The sequence below is a fragment of the Helobdella robusta genome (genome assembly GCF_000326865.2).
Source record: "Helobdella robusta unplaced genomic scaffold HELROscaffold_43, whole genome shotgun sequence".
Lineage (NCBI taxonomy): Eukaryota > Metazoa > Annelida > Clitellata > Rhynchobdellida > Glossiphoniidae > Helobdella > Helobdella robusta.
The window spans coordinates 356,376-377,374 of NW_008705028.1; the positions used below are offsets into that span (position 1 = coordinate 356,376).

The following is a 20,999-nucleotide window of genomic DNA, read 5'->3' on the forward strand; positions in this document are numbered from 1 at the left end:
TTGCATATTATTTGTTTAGGTATATGACAGCAGCAACGCAACAAATTCTAATGCAAAATGCTCTTGAGGCATTAGAAGAAATTGGAGTGAACGTAAAACTTATTTTGAAAATTATTTTATGATTTCTCAAATTTATGTGTTCATCAATGAAATTTGTTAGTATAAAAAAAGAATTAAATCATAATTGATGCAGATTGTTGCACTGGTGATGGATGGTTTGAGAACAAATGTTGTCATGTGCCAGAAACTTGGCTGCATATTTAATTTACCAAACATCATCAAACCATCTTTCAAACTGCCATCTTCAAATAGAGACATCTTTGTTATATTTGATGCATGCCATATGTTAAAGCTTGTAAGGAACACTTGGGCTGACCTAAGAATTCTCGAGTCACATGGTGGGTTCATTAAATGGGATTATATTTGCCAGGCAATCTGCTCAAGATAAAGCTGGTTTTAAGATGGCTAATAAAATTTCTAAACAACATGTTCATTATAGCAATCAAAAAATAAAAGTTTGTACTAGCTTTTTTTCTTCAACAGTATACTTAACGTCATTAATTTTTGGGTATGAACATCAATAATACAAATACTTATACAAAGATGTTCATTTATCGTCACAAATTTTTTTATTTTATTTGTAGTTTAAAAATTTTTTATTTTCTATTTCTTAGGTAAACTGGCAGCTCAAATATTAAGATCTTCAGTTGCCAAAGCATTAAGATGTTTGAGTAGTTGTCAGGAATTTAAAGATTGCGAGGCAACAGTAAAGTTTATAGAAAATGTGGACAATTTGTTTGACATTATGAACAGCAAAAATATTTACTGCAAATATTTTCGTCAAGGAATAAGTCAAACATCATTTGAAGACATAACAGTTAACCTTAATTCGCTAAAGGAGTATTTGCTATCATTAAGAACTGGTGAAGGAAAATATCTCTATCATACCAATAGGTATATTATATTTGCATTACTTATTGATATTTTATTTTAATATCTGTTACGTATTTTAACACAAAAAATTTGAAAAGAATATGTGCATCCTCGGTTTTGTTGTAAACAGAATCGATAAAAATTTGGCAACATTATTGCTTCCAACCCAAAAATTTATTCTAACGTACAAATTCAGTCAGGATCATCTGGAGTTGTTCTTCAACTTTATCAGAGGTGCAGGTTTGAAAATATGTAAAGTAATTTTTAAAACACTTTAACTTCGTATATTATAATTTGACTTAGGAAAATGCAATGACAATGTACATCAGTTGGAAACCATGTTTAAACGAGTTTATTTCAGATGTGGGATTGTCCCTGGGAAAACAGGTTATTCAAAAATTTAAATTTACATACCTTTTAGAAGATATTTTATGTTTATCATTATCTAATTTTTCAGGCAATGTACAGGAACAATTAATAGAAGATTCTGAATTTAAAATACCCGAAGACAATTTCAACATATTTTTTAAAAAGCTAATTTAAAACTGGAGTTTCTAAATCAAAACACAATGTCAACCATTATCGATAATGCAGTGGCATATATTGCTGGATGGGTGGTTCGAAAAGTAACCCTGATGATAGATTGTAATCAATGCAGGCTAGTACTTGTTGAAACAAAAGGTAGAGTCTCCATGTTTTACCAACAGCTACTTATATTAAAGAACGACGGTGGTTTTTCCTTCCCGTGGTGTCGTCAAGGTTATTAAAATAATTGATTTATCAAAATTTTTGCTTTATGCTTTTTCTATATCATCATTATAAACAGCATACAAGAAAACATATATTACAATTGAATAACTATAGAAACAATGCAATCATTAACAACATTGCCAATAACAAATGGCTACCAATAAACTATTCCTAACATTTAATAAACAGATTTGTCATGTAACAGAAAGGCAATTAAAAATGGAAACCGAGCGACATAAAATGAATACTGAATCGGTAGTTTCAAATGTTTTTAAAAGGTTGGCCAATGAAGATTTATTAAATCTCAAAGAACATATAACAGATACATATAATGGATTAAATAATCATTATTTTTGTTTACTTAGAATTATTGCAAAAACATATATAAATGTACGTTCATTTCATTTCGCAAAACCACAAATCAAACAACAAAGATTCGTTCTAAATTTCATAAGTTAATATATATTTCTAGGGGCAATATAATCATTTATCAATGAAAAGATTTTTCAACCATTTTTAAATTTTGAATTGTTTGATTTACTTGGTAATTCTATTTGTTTCATATATGTATTAAACATTCTTTTGCTATCTATTGGTGAAATCTGTATTTTTTATTTGGTCATTATGTTTTCACAAAACCCGTCACTCCAACATCTTCATTATTTTATATTTCATTTATTTTTTTATCTATGAAATCATTATTTTCAACATATTTTAAATACTTTAACACACTTCAATCATATTTCATTTCTAATTGAGTTTTCACATTTGATTCATTCAATTGAAACAATAATGCATCAACAATTATTTCAATTCTTCATTGTTTTGGAATTTGTTTTTTCATTCAAAACATTTAACAATTGACCTTCAATTTTTTATTCCTGTCATAATTAGTTTTCGAAATTATGCTGACGACAAAAAATTTTTAATATTGTAAATATAAATCAAACCCCATTATTGAAAAATGTTCATTATACCTTTTTATATATTCATCAACTAACAAAATTATTTTCAAGACCTTCTTTACCTAACATGTATGCCTTTATAATTTATATCCAATCATTTTATGTTATCAAATTTTTGATTTCAATTTAAACATGCATTATTTAAATCTCTTTATAATATTCAGTATTTTTTCTGCAAGAGTTTATTATTGCATTCTCATCTGCATTTGTAAATATCTGATCATTAATCTACATCATAATTTTACCGCAGCAATATATCAACTTTTTTCATTCCAGAATGTAAACTTGTCAGTTTTAACCCTTTTCTTACATTATTCGTCAGTTTTAATAATTCAATTTTATCTAATTCATTTTTTCATACAAAATATAACTTTTTTTGAGATAAACTTTAGATAATGTTATATCAATTGGAAGTTTCTATAGAAAAAAGATATCATTTCATTTCATTTACATTTTTTTATGAAATATTTTTAAACATTTGTGTCTCTTTATTGTCAAATTAGTTGCCATTGACTTGATTTTAAATGATTTGCGCTTAAATGTAAAACTATCCTTATTTTAATCGCTAAAAGTAAAGTATTTAAAATACATTTTAAAAAATTTATTTAAATATTACTTATTTTACCGCTGATGAAATGTAGAATTAACAGTTTGCTAAGAACAGTCCATTTCATATCCATTGCATACAATATATAGGCAGATTATTCATTAATTTACTCTGGCTTTTATCAATAACTAGAAATTATTGAAATGGAAAGCAGACATTTTTCCATTTTTTATATATACAATGCAAATTCAAGTGACAACATGAAAGTTTATGAAATTTGGTTCAGCTTCAGATGATTATATACATTCAAAAAAAGGTACTCAAATGTATGATTGTCAGCTATTGTTATTACAGTAATTAAGAGCAGTCATACATTTGGTATACATTCTCATGAATTTACATATCACGTTTATAACAATAATAAAATAAAACGTAAAGACAAATTAATATGAATGAATGATTGTAATTGATTATCAGAATATCCATTGCAGAGCGGAGTGAGGGATAACAGAGCAACTTGTAATTTTGGAAATTAGTATCAAAAAAGCCCAACGCAACTGAAACACACCAGCAACGTTAGCAATCAAACATTACCAACTTATGTTGCTAGTTTTTTATAGCGAAATTCTTATTTGGCTACGGAAGCTATGACGATAATCGAAAATTAGACGATATTCTAAACATAGATAAAAAGCTAAATGTTTTTTAAAATTAATTTTTCATTGACGTTTTTGGTTCTATGGATCAAGATTTTTAGCAAAAATTTATTTTAACCGATGTATGAATATATATATATATACATAAGAGATTTGCCATATCCATTATATATATCCATGAAGACAATACAACAACATTTTTTCTTACCAAAAAAAGTAGAAGGTACAGGCTGATTGTAAAGAGTCTCCGAGTGACTCATCGATCACAGCCACTTCAATAAGACATTAATATCCAATCAGTCGTGATAATTCTTGAAATAATTCACTTTCAAACTGTGCACCACGGTTACAACATAAAGAGGGACAACAAACTGAGCGAACCAGATGTTTAAAAAGGTTGCAGCAACAATTGAAGCCGTTATTCCCGTCATTAGAGGCTTCAATTAAACCATTGTTATATCGACGCAAGTAAACAAAGATCTGCATAGACTTGGGTATGTTTCATTCTGTTGTTTGGTTGGTGGTAATGAACCTACAATATCAATATGAACATTATAATGTATAATTTATCAAAGCGTGCAAATATTAAATTGAACGATGTTTTTGTTGATTTTGTAGGGTCGTAAGGGGCGTTTAGGTTCAATTAATATATCTGATAAGTACATAGGATATAATTTAGATTGAGACTTGTACATAACAAAGTAACCAGAAAAATAAGAGTAGGATCATCAAGAAAAGGCAAAATTTTTTTCATTCTACGTAGGTGAAAGTAAGAACTTCTAGCAACACTATTAATCTGAGAAGAAAGAGACATACTAGAATCAAAGATAAAGACTAGACTACGAAACTTGCGAGAAATATCAAGAGTTTTAGAATCAGGTAAGATAATAGGAAAAATAGTAATTATTTAGATTTATTAAAACAAATTAATTCAAACTTAGAAGGATTAATTTTAAAACACATAAAGTCAGATCAAGCGATAATTGAAAAAAGACATAGAGGTAGATTATGAAGAACACTAGATGAAAGAAAAGAAGTATAAATATAAAAATCATCAGCATATAGTTGACTAAAGAAAGAAAAGTTATTAATAAGACGAGGTAGTTCAGATATATAGAGTATAAATAGAAGAGGGCCAAGGATAGAAACTTGAGGTACCCCGAAAGTAAGAGTAGAGAAGTTAGAAGTAAAATTATTGAGAACAACAGAAAAAAAACGATTACAGAGATAAGAAGAAAACAAAGATAGACAAGAAATCAGTAATATTAAAAGAAAGATCTAGCAGCCTCAAGAGAATAGTATGATCAACAGTATCAAAAGAAGAGGAAAAGTTAAGAGCAAGAAGAAGAGTAAGATTACTATTTACACTAATTTGAGAATGATTGGATAAAATATTGAAGAAAATTCATTAAGTAAATTAGAAGGAAGTAGATCTAGAGAACGACATAGAATTAATAATTTTAGTAAGTTTTAGAAAATTTATTGGAGTAAATACCGAAAATGATTTGGTAATAAGTTTAGTAAAGTTATGAGAAAAAAAAATAGAAATGTTTTTAAAGAAGAAATTTTATTTACAAAAAAGTCATGAAACTGTTGAACAGAAAAGAATGAGTGAGAGGATTTCTTATGAAGAAGTTTAGATAGAGCAGACAACCTATTTTTAGATGTTGAAGCAGATAAGATGCAGATGTCATAAAATTTCTAAAAAAAGAAGAGTGTTTAAAGAATAGTAGATATTTATAATTAATCAATTCAGATTCATAGATAGAATAAAGAGAGTTAGATGGATTTAACCTATAGGCTCTCTCCAGTCTTCTAAAACTTTTCTTGGCTAATACACAAGCATAATCGAACCAAGGAGCCTTACGAGAATAGAGTCTATAAGTAAAAAATTTAAGCTTATCAAGCATAGAAGTAATGTAGATATTAAAACCATAGACAAAATCATCACCATCAGAAAATAAGGTAGTATCAAAAATTGTTTCAGTAAGAGGTTGAAGAAAAATATTTTTATTAAGAGAAGACCAGCATCTTTTAGAAATAGACATAGATGAATAAGAAGGTAGAAAATCTAATGAAAATACGGATTCAACAAGGAGGTGATCAGTATAAGAAACAGAGCTAGCAGAGATATTAATAGACTTAGAAAAAGATGAAGCTATAATAAAATCAATAGTGTTACCAGAAATATGGGTAGGAAAGAACAATATTGTGTTAGGTTAAAAAGAGACAAAATATCATTAAATCTACAAGTGTAAGAACATGATAAGTTATTGAAGTGCAAGTTGAAATCACCAGAGATGTAATAGGAATAGAAAAGGAGTAGAGAGATTCAGCGAGTGAGTAGAATTTATCTAAAAATAAAGTGAGAGAAGAAGGAGGGCGATATATTACAGAAATATAAAAAGATAGAGAAGAAGAATTAAGAGATTTATAAAATAGACAGACACCCCCATAAGACGAATGAGAAGATGATAGAAGATCTTTTGGAGGTCTAGAGAGTTCAAGAAAGCTGTATCCATCAGGAGTAGCAAAAATAAGAGAGGGAGAGTTAGATTCCTCGGGCCAAGTTTCAGTAAGACTAAAAAAAAAATCAGGTAAGGAGGAAAAGATTATTTGATGGATATAGAGCGATTTTTTATTAATTGATCTTATGTTTATATTAAATAGTGAAATTGTAGAGGTAGGATGGATATTGGTACTTTAAAATCTAGTTATATTTAAATTAATAGAATTATTATTCTTATCATTAGTATTTATTACATTAGAGTGTGATTTAATAAAGTTATAATACTTGCTATTAGTATTATTAATATAATTATTGTTACTAATTATATTTATTTCTTTGTTAGAGTTAGATTTGTTTTTATTGTTATTATTAGCCCTAAGATTAAAGTAGAAAATTCGCCGCACCACTACTCTCGTCGGAGACAAAGGAGTGTTAGAGAGACTTTAAGAGAAAGTCTCTCTAGACTAGAGTAAGATATATTAATATTTACAAGTTATAAAAAAAGATATAGAAAAAAATAGTCAGAGTAAAAAAGAAGTGAACTCACTTGTTCAGAAGCAAAAAACAAGAATCCACCCAAATTACAAAACCACCGAGAAAACGTGCCGCCATCACGCTAAACGTAAACAAATTTTGAAGAAATTAAAGAAATAACTTTCTGTAAAAGCATAGTCGCAGCTATAGCACACGCAGTAACAACTAAAACTCTCATTGTAACAACGTAGACTTCAAAAAAATAAAGTAGTCTAAAAGGCCGTCCGAAAATTACTTAAATATGATTTTTCAATATTTTCTTACGTTATTTATTTTTTTATTTCGAAATTTGCTCCATAAAATTTGCCGCCTTTTTTTGGTAAATAGTAAATAGTGCTCTGGTAACCTATTTATAGTTGTTTATCAAACATAACTCGAGAAAGTCTGCCCAGGCGAGCATTCTAAGACTCAAAGAGCATCGTTTAAACGTTTTATGCTTATTATGCTCGATCAATCTATTTTTCAGTTTAATTATTTTTAAAATGTGTGAAATTAACTGCCTGAGGACAAACAGATGCACCGTTGAACAGTCTTGGTTCACGTAAAATAAAAGTTTTCTTCATTCAAATCTTTTTATTTATTCCATTTTTTAAATTTTACTAGTTTAATGTATCAAACATTTAAGCATACCTAAGTTGTGCCGCACCTTTAGAAGGTGTTTTAACCAAAGTGGCATGGACGAAGAATAAAATATTTTCAATACAAACATCACCGCTTCAATGAAAAACTTGCTAAACTTTTTCTCAGATTTCACCAGAGACTGAAATTTGCTGAATTTGACTGAGAACATTACGTTACATTTGCATTACATTTGTTAATCAATTATTTTTTCAAATTATTTTTCAAGCATCTTATGCTTTAATATGCCATTGCAATGATCTTAAAACTCACCGTCAACATTAATTAACCTTTATTCTATAAAGTCTTCAATTTGATTAAAAAATTCACCCTTAGAACTTAGCGTTTTTTTAATCTGCATGAAGAAATATCATAGAAAGAAAAAACCTAACATTCAATTTTGCAAAATAACTCCGATAATATGTTTTTAAAAAATGAAAATAATAAAATAAGATTATATAAATAAAATTGAACAAATATTTTAGTCAAAAACAATTAAAAGAAAGGTTAATAAAATCTGAGTTCAAAATTCAAATTTTGAAATAGGTCACACCACTAGACGGCCTTTAATAAGTGCAGCAGCATGTTTTAACTTTTTTATTACTTTTACGTTTTATTTAGTATCACAGTTAATTAATTTTCATTTTTAATAAGGACATGGTAAATTTTTAGTTTTCGCCCATTTCCTATCATATTTATGTTAGGGTAATAATGATAATATATAATATGTTATGTCAAGCTGTGTTAAGTTTTGTTATGCTATGTTATGTTATGTCATGTTATGTTATAAATAAACATAAATAAATAATGGGCTTAAACGTAAGTTATATATGCCCATATCAAAATAGCATTAAAACACAACAAAAAGCAATCAAACAGCAATGTCAATTTTATGATCATAAAAAATTCTTTGTTGGCCATAATTAAGTCAAAATTCTTCTTGAAGTTATGTTATGCTATGTTATGTTGCTATGTTATGTTATTAAACATTCCCCTAGTATGCGAAAGTGCGGAAATTTAAATTAAAGCATTCATGAACAGTTTCGACTGCTTTCTCTTATTTCAAACTGTTATGGCGAATTTTATTATTTGCCAAGTGAATAAATTGTTCATAATGCTAAAAAAAACTCATCTGTTTTGTTAAGAAGATACTTCAGAACATAAAAAAATATATTAGATTTAAAACATAATAAAATTAAAAAAAGCAGTAAAAACAGGAAAAAATAATTAAATTACAAATTAAAATATGAGAACGTTCGGGTGAATAAAAAAAGAAGAGAATTAATAAAACTAAAAGCATAACTAAAAGTTAAATTTTATTTAACTTTCAAACTCGATAGATCAAGATCAAATATCATTTAAATAGTAAACAAAATATATCAAAGTAAATATTTAATATTAAGTTAAGTATAATAAATATAAAATATAAATATAGGAAATATAAAGTAGTTATAATATTTTTTTCTAATTAAAAAAAGTTGGGTGATTTTAAATAGAAAGATAATTTATAAAAAGTAAGAATATAATTTGCCCAACTCCAAGTTTTACTTTCAATTAAATATCTATCTACCATTTTAACAATGACACTTTTATAAAAAACAAAAGCAAAAATTATGCAAGAAATGAAAATACAACACCAAAACCAGACGCACCACGATTACAAATTTCAAAAACACAATGAGGGTTAAATTTGATATTCCAACCCTAAAAAAGCTGACAATCGACTAAAACAAAAGTTGGCTCCCAGTTAATTTAGAACGGTTTAATTCAGTGTATAATTTGCGTGTTCCATGCCGCCAAACGTTCTTGGATTCAAATACATTGGTCACCCTCGTTCAATATAAACCTTTCCATGCAAACTTTTACCATGCAATTACAACATAACCAACATTACCTTTATAACTAACATCGCCTACATGTTTGCCACCATCAACCCCAACATCATCAACATAATCAATACCATCTACATCATCACATTACCAGCATCACAACCGTAACCGACATAACCAGTGACTTACAAATACTCAATATTTTTACAATATTTTTCGATCTCCTATACAGCTCACAGCTTTTGTAAAATAAATTGCATTATAGACGATGGTAAGACGTCTCGTCCTGCCGTTGCAATGACTGTGTTTGGGTGCTAAGTGAAATGCATTAATTCGTTGTTTTTTTGTCACCTTTAAAAGTTAAATAAGAAATATCATTTTAAAGTTAAGTTAAAAATTTTAATACTATTTAAAATTGTTTACTACCACCAGATTAACAAAACATGTAAATACAAAAATAGTCTTTAAAATCTGTTTTCATTTAATAAAATTTATAAATCAGGTTTTATGTTGAACACTTTGACTTTTGAACTTATCACATTTGTTGTTATTACCATTCCAAAACAACAATATAATTTATTACAATATTACCTTCTAATGCTCCCGTGCGCTGTGTCGTTCATCGTTAAATTGTGCTGAACGCTAATGCAAAATTGGCAAAATCAGAGAACTGTCATGGATAAAAGGTTTCTGTAGTATTTTTGAAAAATTACACCAATCAAAACAATTTTTGATCACTTGAACAAAACACGACCCTCATTAAAATAAAACAGCAAAATATTTTGGGGCAGGGTTTGGGTCAAGGCATATGCATCTAAAACCTAAGACGGATCTACCGTTTTGCTGACAAAATTTGTGAAGGTTAAATTCAAAACATTAATTAGCGAAACTTACTAATTTCACTTTGAATATTTTTTTACCAGTTTGTATTTAAGATTCTTTTGCGTTATTCCTATTTTTACATTTTCTTTGCAAATAATTCTTCCCGATCTGCCTCCAAATTTTAGTTGATTGATTAGGCTTGTGCAAAAATTCAGCCCGACATATAGAGGCTGAGAGAAGATATTTAAGATTTCGTTACGGAGTGTTATAAGAATGGGGAGGAGCTTTCTACATATGTTACGTTATATTCGGAATGTCGCATTGTAAGCGTGCGCAATGTTTGAATAGTGGAGTATTAAAAATGTTGACCACAAATGTTATTATATAAAATTTGTATGAACATGACGAAATAATTTAATATTGTTAATTATAAATTTATTAATTTAATTAAAATTCTTATAACAAACATGGTCTAGATTATTTTTTTTAATTTTATTTGTAGTTGTTAAAAATAGTTTTTTGAGCGTAAATGTTAAGAAAATTAAAAATGTCTAAAAGGTTAAAAATAATAAATTAATAGAAAACTTTTAAAGGCACCATTTAAAAACTGAATAACTACTGAAAGTAGTTGAAAATAATTACTATTTATCCATTGTAGTTAAGTATTTTATTAAGTATTTAACCATTGATATAATTATATATATCCATGTATTTAAAATATCACTATTCAACATACTGGGTAACAAGCTAAACATTAATAGTAACATTTTATTTGGTGCTTATGAACTACGAACTTCAGAAGTGTAACGTATTACGAGCAGTTCAGATGTCTGCGGGTTCATGGGTTACTCTGTATATTAAAATGATAGTCAGCTATTTAGAAACTTTTTGTAATACGTTCTATAAATAGGGCAGGGCTACTGCGTGTACTCGAGTTGTTAAGTTGCTTGAAACACTGCAGTCTCGTTCATTAGATTAGTCGGTTTGTTACATTTTTTTATTTCTCTTTTTTTTTTAATTTACCATCTTCGATTTATTTTATTTAGAAATATAAAACATTTTAGTTACGAAAGTTACGAAATACGATTTTTCAAATAAAATTAATCGTTTTGCAAATGTTTATTAATATTTACATATGAATCATATGCATAAGATGCTAGCATATTTTATATCCTTTAAAAATGGTTTGAAAATCTTTCTTAATTTAACAAAAATATTTTTCAAGTTTACCAAGCGTTGATAATTTTATTAGTAATTAAATAATATAAGTATATAATTAAACAATTTGAATAAATTTTGAGGCATAATTTGGTGATTAAAAGCGTTGCAATTAATTGGTTCTATTGAAAAGAAATTCCCGCCCATCATAGGTTGTATGTGACGCGTTTCTTTAGGCGTATTGTTTGCATACGCTGTGTAGGTTTGTCGTTAATATCTCTGTGTGCTGCAGTAAGACTTCACTATTCTATTAATTCGTACTTAGTAACTCCATCCTAGTCTTTGTGCTTTCTTAAATGCGACGTGTGTACAGTGTGTAAAGCTCAAGACTTTTTACACGTCTCGTATGTTTATGATGGCGAACATTTGAATTATTTAATGAAATTGGTCACAAAAATATTCAAAAATGGAGATAAACATGCATGTTAACTTTTAAACATAAAACTTCGAGTAGAACTGAAAATTTTAAACAGGTTTTAATTTAATCTGTACGTGTTCTTGCTGGTTTAACAGGTAACGTTTGACTAAAGTTACAGCTAGAAAATAGTCAAGAACATTCGATTATTTTCCCTAATGTCTGCCGCAAATGGTGTCATGTTTCTTCGCGTTTAATTCGAATTTCTTTATCTAAATATTATGTCACGCCAATATTATAAAATGTTTAAACATTTTTTTTTCAACATTGAATTATAAGAAAGTTATTGAAATCTCCTAAATTTAGGGTAGAATATTATAATAGGAAATCGCGAAAAGTCAATCAATCAGTCAGTAGTAAACAGCTTATATATTTAGAGAATTTATTATTATTAGAAAATTTATATCATAGCGCCTTTTAAAACTTCTCAAAAGCGTTGCTTAAGTCTTGTGGTTTAATTCGTGAAAAGATGAATTTTTATTTCTTTGACCAATTTTCCGTATTTTCAAAATTTTTTAAACAACGGCTACATCGTTAGTCATATTTCGTTGAATTTATTTTCGTGATTACTTCCGTCGGATAATGTAAAAGCTGTATAAAATATTAATTGATAACAACATGAAATTTATTTGTAGAAATTTCTGTTAAATATCGATTAAACTAGGTTTTGCGATCTAATTTAAGTTTTCGTTATGAAGCAACAACATGGAGATACCGATGGCTCCTCATAAGCTAGAAAGGTTGCAAATGGTCTCAAAGATGTTTGGTTTAAAGAAGTTGTCAAAACTGAGACTGTTAGTTTAAAAAGTTTTAAATAAGTGCATTTAGAAATTATTTTTGATTTTGCAGAAGATGGCTTTAAAGCCAAAGCATACAATAAATAAATTTTCAATGGCAAAAATTAGAAAATATAGAAATAAGATTATTTAAAATCACAATATTTAAAAAAAAATGTTTCTTGGAGTGATGCAGTTGTAACACTTTTATCAACTACAGTCAACGAAGATACAGATTTGAGTGAAGTTTTGAGGATTATTGAACGATTGTGTCTGTATTTGCAGAAAAGGTTTCCAGCTGATGAATTAAAAGAATGGATGGCGTTTGATATAGAACCAGTCAAAATTCAAAATATGAATTTGAAAAAAGAGAATTAAATGTATTAGTTGAAGAATATATACATTTGCCTCTAGAGAAAAGAAAAACTTGAATTTGGAAATGTGAAAACATTCATTGATGTGATTGATTTTGTGTTGATGAAAGAAAGGTTTACAACTATGACAATTTTTATTGATATATGTGATACTTTCCAAGCTTTAAGTGCTGATGCTGAACGTGGTTTTAGTTTGATGAATTCCATTAAAACCAAATCACGAAACAGACTTGAAATAAACCATCTGGGCATGTTAATTCGAATAAAGATTTATCTATCATTGATGAAGTTTATAAATTCTGAAAAACCTACAAGTGGAGAAAAGAAACTAGTGAATAAAGTTGATTCAAAGTATTTCTTTTAATCTTTTGAATTTTAGCATTTTAAACTGAATTATACATGTATTATAAGAAATATAAATAAATGCTTATTTATGTGTTTACATATTTATGTATTTGATAGCATTTTATTACGAATAAAGTTTTTGATCATCGCAAATTTGCTCAGACTGTTGAAATACTTGCCTAGTGAATTTAATTTTCACACAGCTTGTTAGAGGAAACATTAACTACTACTACTACTACTGCTACTTCTACTACTACTACTACCACCACTACTACTACCGCACTATTACTACTACCACTACTACTACTACAACAACTACTAATAGTATTACTACAACTACTACTTACTACTAATACTAATACTGATTTTACTACTACAACTACTACCGCTGTTGCTGCTGCTACTGCAACTTGCACTGTTGCTGCTGCATTTAAAATTTTGCCAAAAAATTGATCAATATTGAAAATATGGATATTTGATTAATTAGTGTTATGTAAATATTAAATAGCGAATATGTAGAGAAAGGGAGAGAAAGAGGGAGAGAAGATAGAAAACCAGGAAATCAAAAACTGAAAAAAGAGAAAGCAAAAGAAAAAGAACAAGAATAAAGTTAGTAAATGGCAAGATTCATAAAGACGGACAAAATAAAAGACAGAAAAAAAGAGCGAGATTTAAAAAGAGAGAGAGAGAAAACTCAAAAAGATGAATAAACTCAATTAAAATGATGAAAATTTTGATGAATGATGAAAGCTACGACAAAGACGATAATTATGTTTTTAACATTGATCCGTCGATGCAAGTATGTTTTATACCACCACCAGCATAAAGATGCCTGTGTATTTTTTATGATTCTTAAAAAATAACATCAAGCAACCAACGAAAACGATCTTGGACCACAATGTTGAAATCTTACATTACAATAACAACCATTATAATTTACGACTAGCCAAATCAATACTCATAGAACAAAGACATCCGATAATAAATATTCAACAACGGGCAATTGGAATTCGTTATTCAAAAACGCCATAAATTAATTTTTAATATGTCTAGCCATTTGTATTTCTATTATGTCAAAATTAGACATTATTTATAATTTTTGTCAAAGTATATATATATATATATATATATATATATATATATATATATATATATATATCTGTTCTTGGACCGATTCTTTTTAATTTGTACGTTGCAGAGATATTTGATTTACTGAATAAAGATGGTTATTATTGCCATGGGTACGCAGATGACATGCAGATTTGCGTTTCATGTTTCCCAGATAAGATGCCTACCGTATTAGAGAAACTGACAAAAACTATATCTGATGTCGGCTCGTGGCTGGGTCAAAGTAGGCTAAAGTTGAATCAGACTAAGACTCAGTCCATGTTGGCTGGTACATGGCAACAAACGTCAGCGGTTGAACCTTCATCGATTAACATCAGCATGACTAAAATTTGATCATGCATCACCAATTCTAAAGGAGTTGCATTGACTATAAATGTAAAAAAAATGTAAAGAATCATGTTCAAGTTGGGTGTAATGGTATTTAAAAGTTTAAATGGTCTGGCTCCGAAATATTTAGAAGTTAAGTGCATTCGAGTTTCATCTATGTCATCACATGGGCGTCTAAGGTCTGCTGATTCACGCTGTATGTTAGAGATCGGAATCTGAAAACAGCAGATAGAGATTTTGCAGTTGCTGGGCCTATTTTTTGGAACAGCCTAACTATCGAACTACGTATATCCGGGTTATCATTAGCTGAGTTTAGAAAACGTCTAAAGACGTACCTATTTGGTAACTCCTAGTGATCTCAACCGATGATGGCTTCGCTTTCAACATGCTTCATACGAGGAGAGCGCTGATGAGAAGCAATTATAATTGGCGCTATATAAATACAATATTTGATTTGATTTGATATATATATATATATATATATATATATATATATATATATATATATATACTGTACTCTACTATATATATTGGGTTTAGACTATCATAAATATATTTATTTATATAGATCACTCCGTTTTCGGCATTATTCAACTTGTAGTTGAGTTTCTTAATTTTTCTAACGAGACTTTTATCATCTTGATGAAGTTTATTAAGGTTAAATAAAAAAATTTAATATTTGACATTTTTGACAAAACATTATTAATAACGTTATTACTACAGAAAAGCTCTTTTCGGCATCAACTCCCATCACCAGTGTAGTTATATAGTATTGTTCCGTCTTTGTGTCTGTTTTCACAGCGACTTTGATTGTAGCTTAATTAAATCACAAAATTCACAAAGTGAATATTTCCCTCTATAAATCAACTTGCACTGATGATGATTCAATCGGAATCGAAATATGGCCTTATTTGCAGCATGATTTCGGAAAATAAGTTTATTTTGAATTTTAATAAACCAAACGTTCTCCAAAAAACTTTAATGAGAAAAATCGTAAAACGTAAAATATATATATATATATATATATTATTATATATCGTAACGTAAAATATATATATATATATTATTGATGAAAATCACAGCATTTTTGGCGTTTGTTAACTTCCAATTTAACTTTTCGATTTTTCTAACGGTTGAACTAAAGAAACTTGAAAATGATTTACGATCAACCGTAAGAAAAATTGAAAAGTTAAATTGGAAGTTAGCTTACGCCGAACATGCTGTGATTTTCATCAATAACTGCATTTCTGACAGTCTTAATCCAATATATGTATTTATATATGTATATGTTGGTAATAGACCATAATTTTAACAATATTCTATAAATTCTACCGAATGTTTGGCGTTAATATGTTTGTAGTTCGTTTTTTCAATTTTTTTCACTAAAGTTTTTTGGTGAACGTTTTGTTACATTCTTTCCGGCATAAGTTTAGTTCATTCTTGACACTGCAATCAACATCACAGTGATCCCATTGATTCAACAATTCAGTTAGTTGATTGGACAAATCTAGAACTATCTTCCTTTTAACTTCTAATTCTCGAGAGAGATAGAGCAGTCGCTGCTCGCGATCTTGTTCGATTGTTAGATTGCGTCGGTTGATCGCAGAACTTCGAGTAAATGTTGGTAATAGACCATAACGAACTACGAACATATTGACGCCAAACATTCGGTAGAATTTATAGAATATTGTAAAAATATATGTATATATATATATACTTTTTCTCTCTCTTTATATATATATATATAAGTTTTTAATGTATATTCATTTCTATTTTCGCTATAAAAAAGTAAATTTTTTCAATTATAACAACGTACAGAAGAACCTATTACATCGAAAAACAAATAAGAATGACTGGAACGGTTTTATTACTAACTTCCTCGATTCTCTTTTTATGGCATCCATCAGAAGCTGTGAAATGTTACAAGTGTGAAGCGATAGATGCCTGCAACAGTCCGGTAAATGCTAATGATCCTGGAGTATCCGTGTGTAATGATAACTACTGCATCAGTTCAAAAGTTGAATTTATGGGTTAGTAAGAGCTTTAGTAGCGGCATCACGTCTGGTTTTAATTAGTAGCGTAACAGTAGTAGGTTGTTTTTCTAATTGTTGAAAATTTGATTTTCGTGGTTAGTAGTAAGCACCGGTTGTAATATGTATTATAGTAGTAGCGGTAGCTAGTATACTAATTGTTGTAGTAGATGTCGTGTAAACAAATGTTAAAATTTTAGAATTAGTTTCAGCAGAAATGTAAATAGTAATAATGTTGGAAATAGTAACATGGCTTTTAGCAGTAACATTGAAAGACGTAACCTTGTTATAGTAACCTAATGATAGTTAATGTTAATAATAAACGTTGAGCTCTAAAAATAAAGCGCTAGTAATTAAACAAACGCGTCCAGATAGTAAAAATTTTTTTCGGGGTTGCAAAACAAAATTGTTGTTAAAATATTTGTTGGTGAACTGATGATTAATACGAAACGATAATGATATGATACATTTGCATTTAAAAAATTAGATTTTAATTATTGTTAATATTTGCTAATTAATAAAATATTGCAATTCAATGAAGGTATGACTGCATCAGTGAGAGACTGTGGAACGGACGTGGCTTTCAACGAATGTCAGACAATGACCATAAGTGGCATGCCGACAACCATTTGCACTTGTAAAACAGATTATTGTAATGGCAGTTAAAAAACTACAAAATCAAATGACACAAAATAAATGCTCACATTTTATTTGAGAACTATCTAATAAACCCATTATTAATTAAGTAAGCCCAATAAAAATAAACGCTATTACCTTCAAAACTTGTTTTACATCAATTAAAAATTAAATTATTGAAATTAAAATTTTTTGTTTAATAAAAGCAATAACCACCACTACAACAAAAATATAATTAATAATAATTATTATTTATATTCTTGCATAATTCAGCATATTGATTCAGATTATAAAATATCGCCGAATAATTGCTGCTACCAGAGCCGGATTTAGAAGAAAGAGGGGTTTACTGACGCGGGATTTCTATAATAGGGCCTCACGATTGAAATAAAAATTTAATTTGATGATAGAAAACGATGGAATTGCACACACCATGAAACAATCCCTTGGTCTTTTAGCACGTTCATGTTTAATAGTTCCTGCTAACTCGGTGGCTTAACAATTTGTTTATATAACCTAAAACCTCATAATTATATATATATATATATAGGTTCTAGGTCAAAATGTCCCCGGTCAAAATGTCCCGGTCAAAATATCCCGGCCAAAATGTCCCCGGTCAAAATGTCCCCCGGTAGAAATGGCCCAAAAGTCATGTTGAAAAATACAGCTATAATAATAATATAATAATATAAGTTACTAGCTGTTTGCGTACGGCTCTGCCCGTACCTTTGATAAACCTTGATTGATGTAATTCCTGTTACCTAATAAATCAAACCATTTTTTGATATTACATAGTAATTAGAATCAATCGGATGTATAGACGATGATAATTTGCATTAAACTAATACCCTTTCTTTTTTCCATATCTTACCAACGACGATGATGGCAACGACGATGATAAATTTGCATCGAATCACGCATCGAACGAAAATTGTGCATATCCCTGCGTTTACGCACTGTTACCAGGACGAAGTGAGGATGTCTACCGTCGATTCCTTGATTTTGTATCGTCGCTTCGTGAACTCGGCAGTCCTCAGACTTTAGTCACTGATTTCGAGCTGGCTGCCATCCATGCCTTCCAGGCGAAATTTCCCACTGTTGTAATTGTTGGGTGTCTGTTTCACTTCGGGCAGTGTATTTGGAGGCATGTGCAAGGAAGTGGATTCAGTGAGCAATACAAGACAGATGCCGCGTTTGCTCTAAAAGTCAAACAGCTTATCGCCCTGGCATTTGTTCCCGTTGACGACGTCATAGAGACCTTTGAAACGCTGATCGATAGTCCGGATTACAATCTACCAAATTCGATTGTAGATTATTTCGAAGCGAAGACAACTTTATCGGACGTCTCCGGAGAAACCGAAGAGCAGCACCAAGATTTCCAATAACAATGTGGAACCAGCACTGTCAGGTTCTCCTAAAACAACCAAGAAGCAATAACTTAGTGGAAGGGTGGCACAATGCGTTCAACAACTCTGTTGGTATCGCCCACCCGACTGCTAAAATGTTATCAAGGAAGCTACAACTCGAGCAACACAGCATGTATCTGCTTCGGAGACAAGGAGAACTTGGCCGTGAACAACGGAAACAAAAGAAAACTTACAAAAACATTGATTCGGCTCTGTTCACAATGGTCTCGGATTATGCGAACAGAGAAAGACTGCAATATCTGACTGATATTTCTAGAGTGCTGAACATCAATGTTATCTAACATTTGAATACTTGATTTGAACTACGAAGGCTTTGTGACTGTTTGAAAACAACAAACTGTTTTTATATGTGAGCTTATATGTGAACTTTTGGATTTTTTAAACATTTTTAAAACAACAAACTGTTTTTATATGTGAACTTTTGGATTTTTAAAACATTTTTAAAACAACAAACTGTTTTTATATGTGAACTTGATACTTGATTTGATTTTACATTTTGACCGGAGACATTTTGACCGGGGACATTTTGACCGGTCACGATATATATATATATATAATTAACTGTATACGCTTTTGTATTTATTAGTGCAAAATGGCATATAAGTTTTAACAAAATTAAACTATTTCTTGCCTGGAAGATCAGATAGAGCAGTTCGCATGCATCATGCTTCATTATTCTCAATTGCTTTTATTTACCCGTTTACGCACAATTTGTCATAATTGATCATCATCCTACTTTAACTTAAATTGTCTCAAAGCAATATTAGTCGTAAATTTTTCATGCAGATGCAAGATAATCAAAACGTACAACGTACATATTCTCGAGCTTGAGCGTCTAGATGATTATTAGTATCGATCAGTTCACAAAATTAAGATACGGTTAGAAGCAATAGTTCAAACTCTCCAATTAATTGAAAACCAAAACGATGGTGTAACGGCTGCAGAAGCTAAAGGTTGCTTGTAAATATTAAACGTTGGAACTTTTGTGCGCTTGATCAGCATGGATGCAGTTTTGTCAACTGTCCACGGTCTTTCACGAGAACTACAAAACAGCAGCATTGACAACGCGGCAGCATTTGGCTTAATACAGGCTTGTAAAACCGCATTGATAAAATATCATTCTGATGAGTCATGGGAAGAAATACTTGAACAGACGAACAAATTATGTGATATGATGGGTGTAGCACCTCAGGTAGAAAAAATTTCACGTAATTCAACTGGCTGTTCAAGATAAAATGCATTTCATTTTTTGTCATCACTTAGAGGCATAAAACCGCGGAATGCTTACGTAAACCTTTCAAAGTAGATATGTTCTTTGCAATGTTGAACTGTTGAAATGTTAATTGAATTTAATAAGCGGTTTACCGAAAACATTGAAGTCTTCAGGGTTACTTCAGTTTTTAACCCATGTCATAAAGAAACATTTCTCAATGAAAAACTTATGTACATTCTCGATGACTACTACCAAACTGCAGGAATTGACAAACAACTCCTTGAATCAGAAATTAGAACAGACAAAACGCTCATAGATTGTCAACATAAAAACCAAACACCGAATTGCTTCACGACATGTTATCAGCATCACCGAACGCATTTAAAGAATTGTAGATATTAATTAAGATTGATTTAACAATTCTTGTAACCACAGCTTCAAATGAACAAATGTTTTCAACCGTTATCCGAGTTAAAAATTCTTTAAGTTGTGGTGATGAAAGACTAAGCGATCTTTTAGTTCTTTCATGTCTAACTGAAGATGCAAAAAACATAAATTTGTGAGAAGTGGTGGATGAGTATGCAAAAATGAAACCTCGCAGATATTCACTGATCTATTAATTTAAAACACACACACCACACACACACACAGTTTACATGCCCTGCCCTGGACCACATATGTTTGCCCCCAACCAAAATCTGAAATGACGCCCCTGGCTATACAGCTTTCAGCAATGTAATATATAAATTGCAACACATTGTAACATTTGATATAGTTTCAATAAGATTTTTTGTAAAAATTCAAATAAAAATAAAATTAAAACAATAAAATTAAAAGTGAATGTTTTTTTATCAAAAAACAAAAAATTGTTGTAAACGTTGTAAACATAAACAAATATATTATAAAATAAATCATGTTATAATGTTAAATTTAAAACGTATAATATC

The 20,999-nt window shown here is 29.5% G+C and overlaps 3 protein-coding genes across 3 annotated transcripts; all 3 read left to right on the top strand.

The window, feature by feature from the left end:
* Positions 1-208: 208 nt before the first annotated feature.
* On the top strand, positions 209-1,700 carry HELRODRAFT_177501 (hypothetical protein; the record flags this gene model as incomplete). Its single annotated transcript, XM_009025695.1, has 5 exons — positions 209-398; positions 675-954; positions 1,130-1,173; positions 1,237-1,320; positions 1,528-1,700. The coding sequence occupies 5 exons, from the start codon at positions 209-211 to the stop codon at positions 1,698-1,700; spliced, it is 771 nt and encodes a 256-aa protein (XP_009023943.1).
* Positions 1,701-16,595: 14,895 nt separating this feature from the next.
* Positions 16,596-17,442, top strand: HELRODRAFT_177502 (hypothetical protein; the record flags this gene model as incomplete). The annotated part of the gene is made up of 2 exons (XM_009025696.1): positions 16,596-16,776; positions 17,318-17,442. 2 exons carry the CDS (start codon positions 16,596-16,598, stop codon positions 17,440-17,442), a joined length of 306 nt encoding a protein of 101 aa, XP_009023944.1.
* Positions 17,443-19,839: 2,397 nt separating this feature from the next.
* On the top strand, positions 19,840-20,759 carry HELRODRAFT_177503 (hypothetical protein; the record flags this gene model as incomplete). The annotated part of the gene is made up of 3 exons (XM_009025697.1): positions 19,840-20,031; positions 20,197-20,410; positions 20,704-20,759. 3 exons carry the CDS (start codon positions 19,840-19,842, stop codon positions 20,757-20,759), a joined length of 462 nt encoding a protein of 153 aa, XP_009023945.1.
* Between the last annotated feature and the right edge of the window lie 240 nt (positions 20,760-20,999).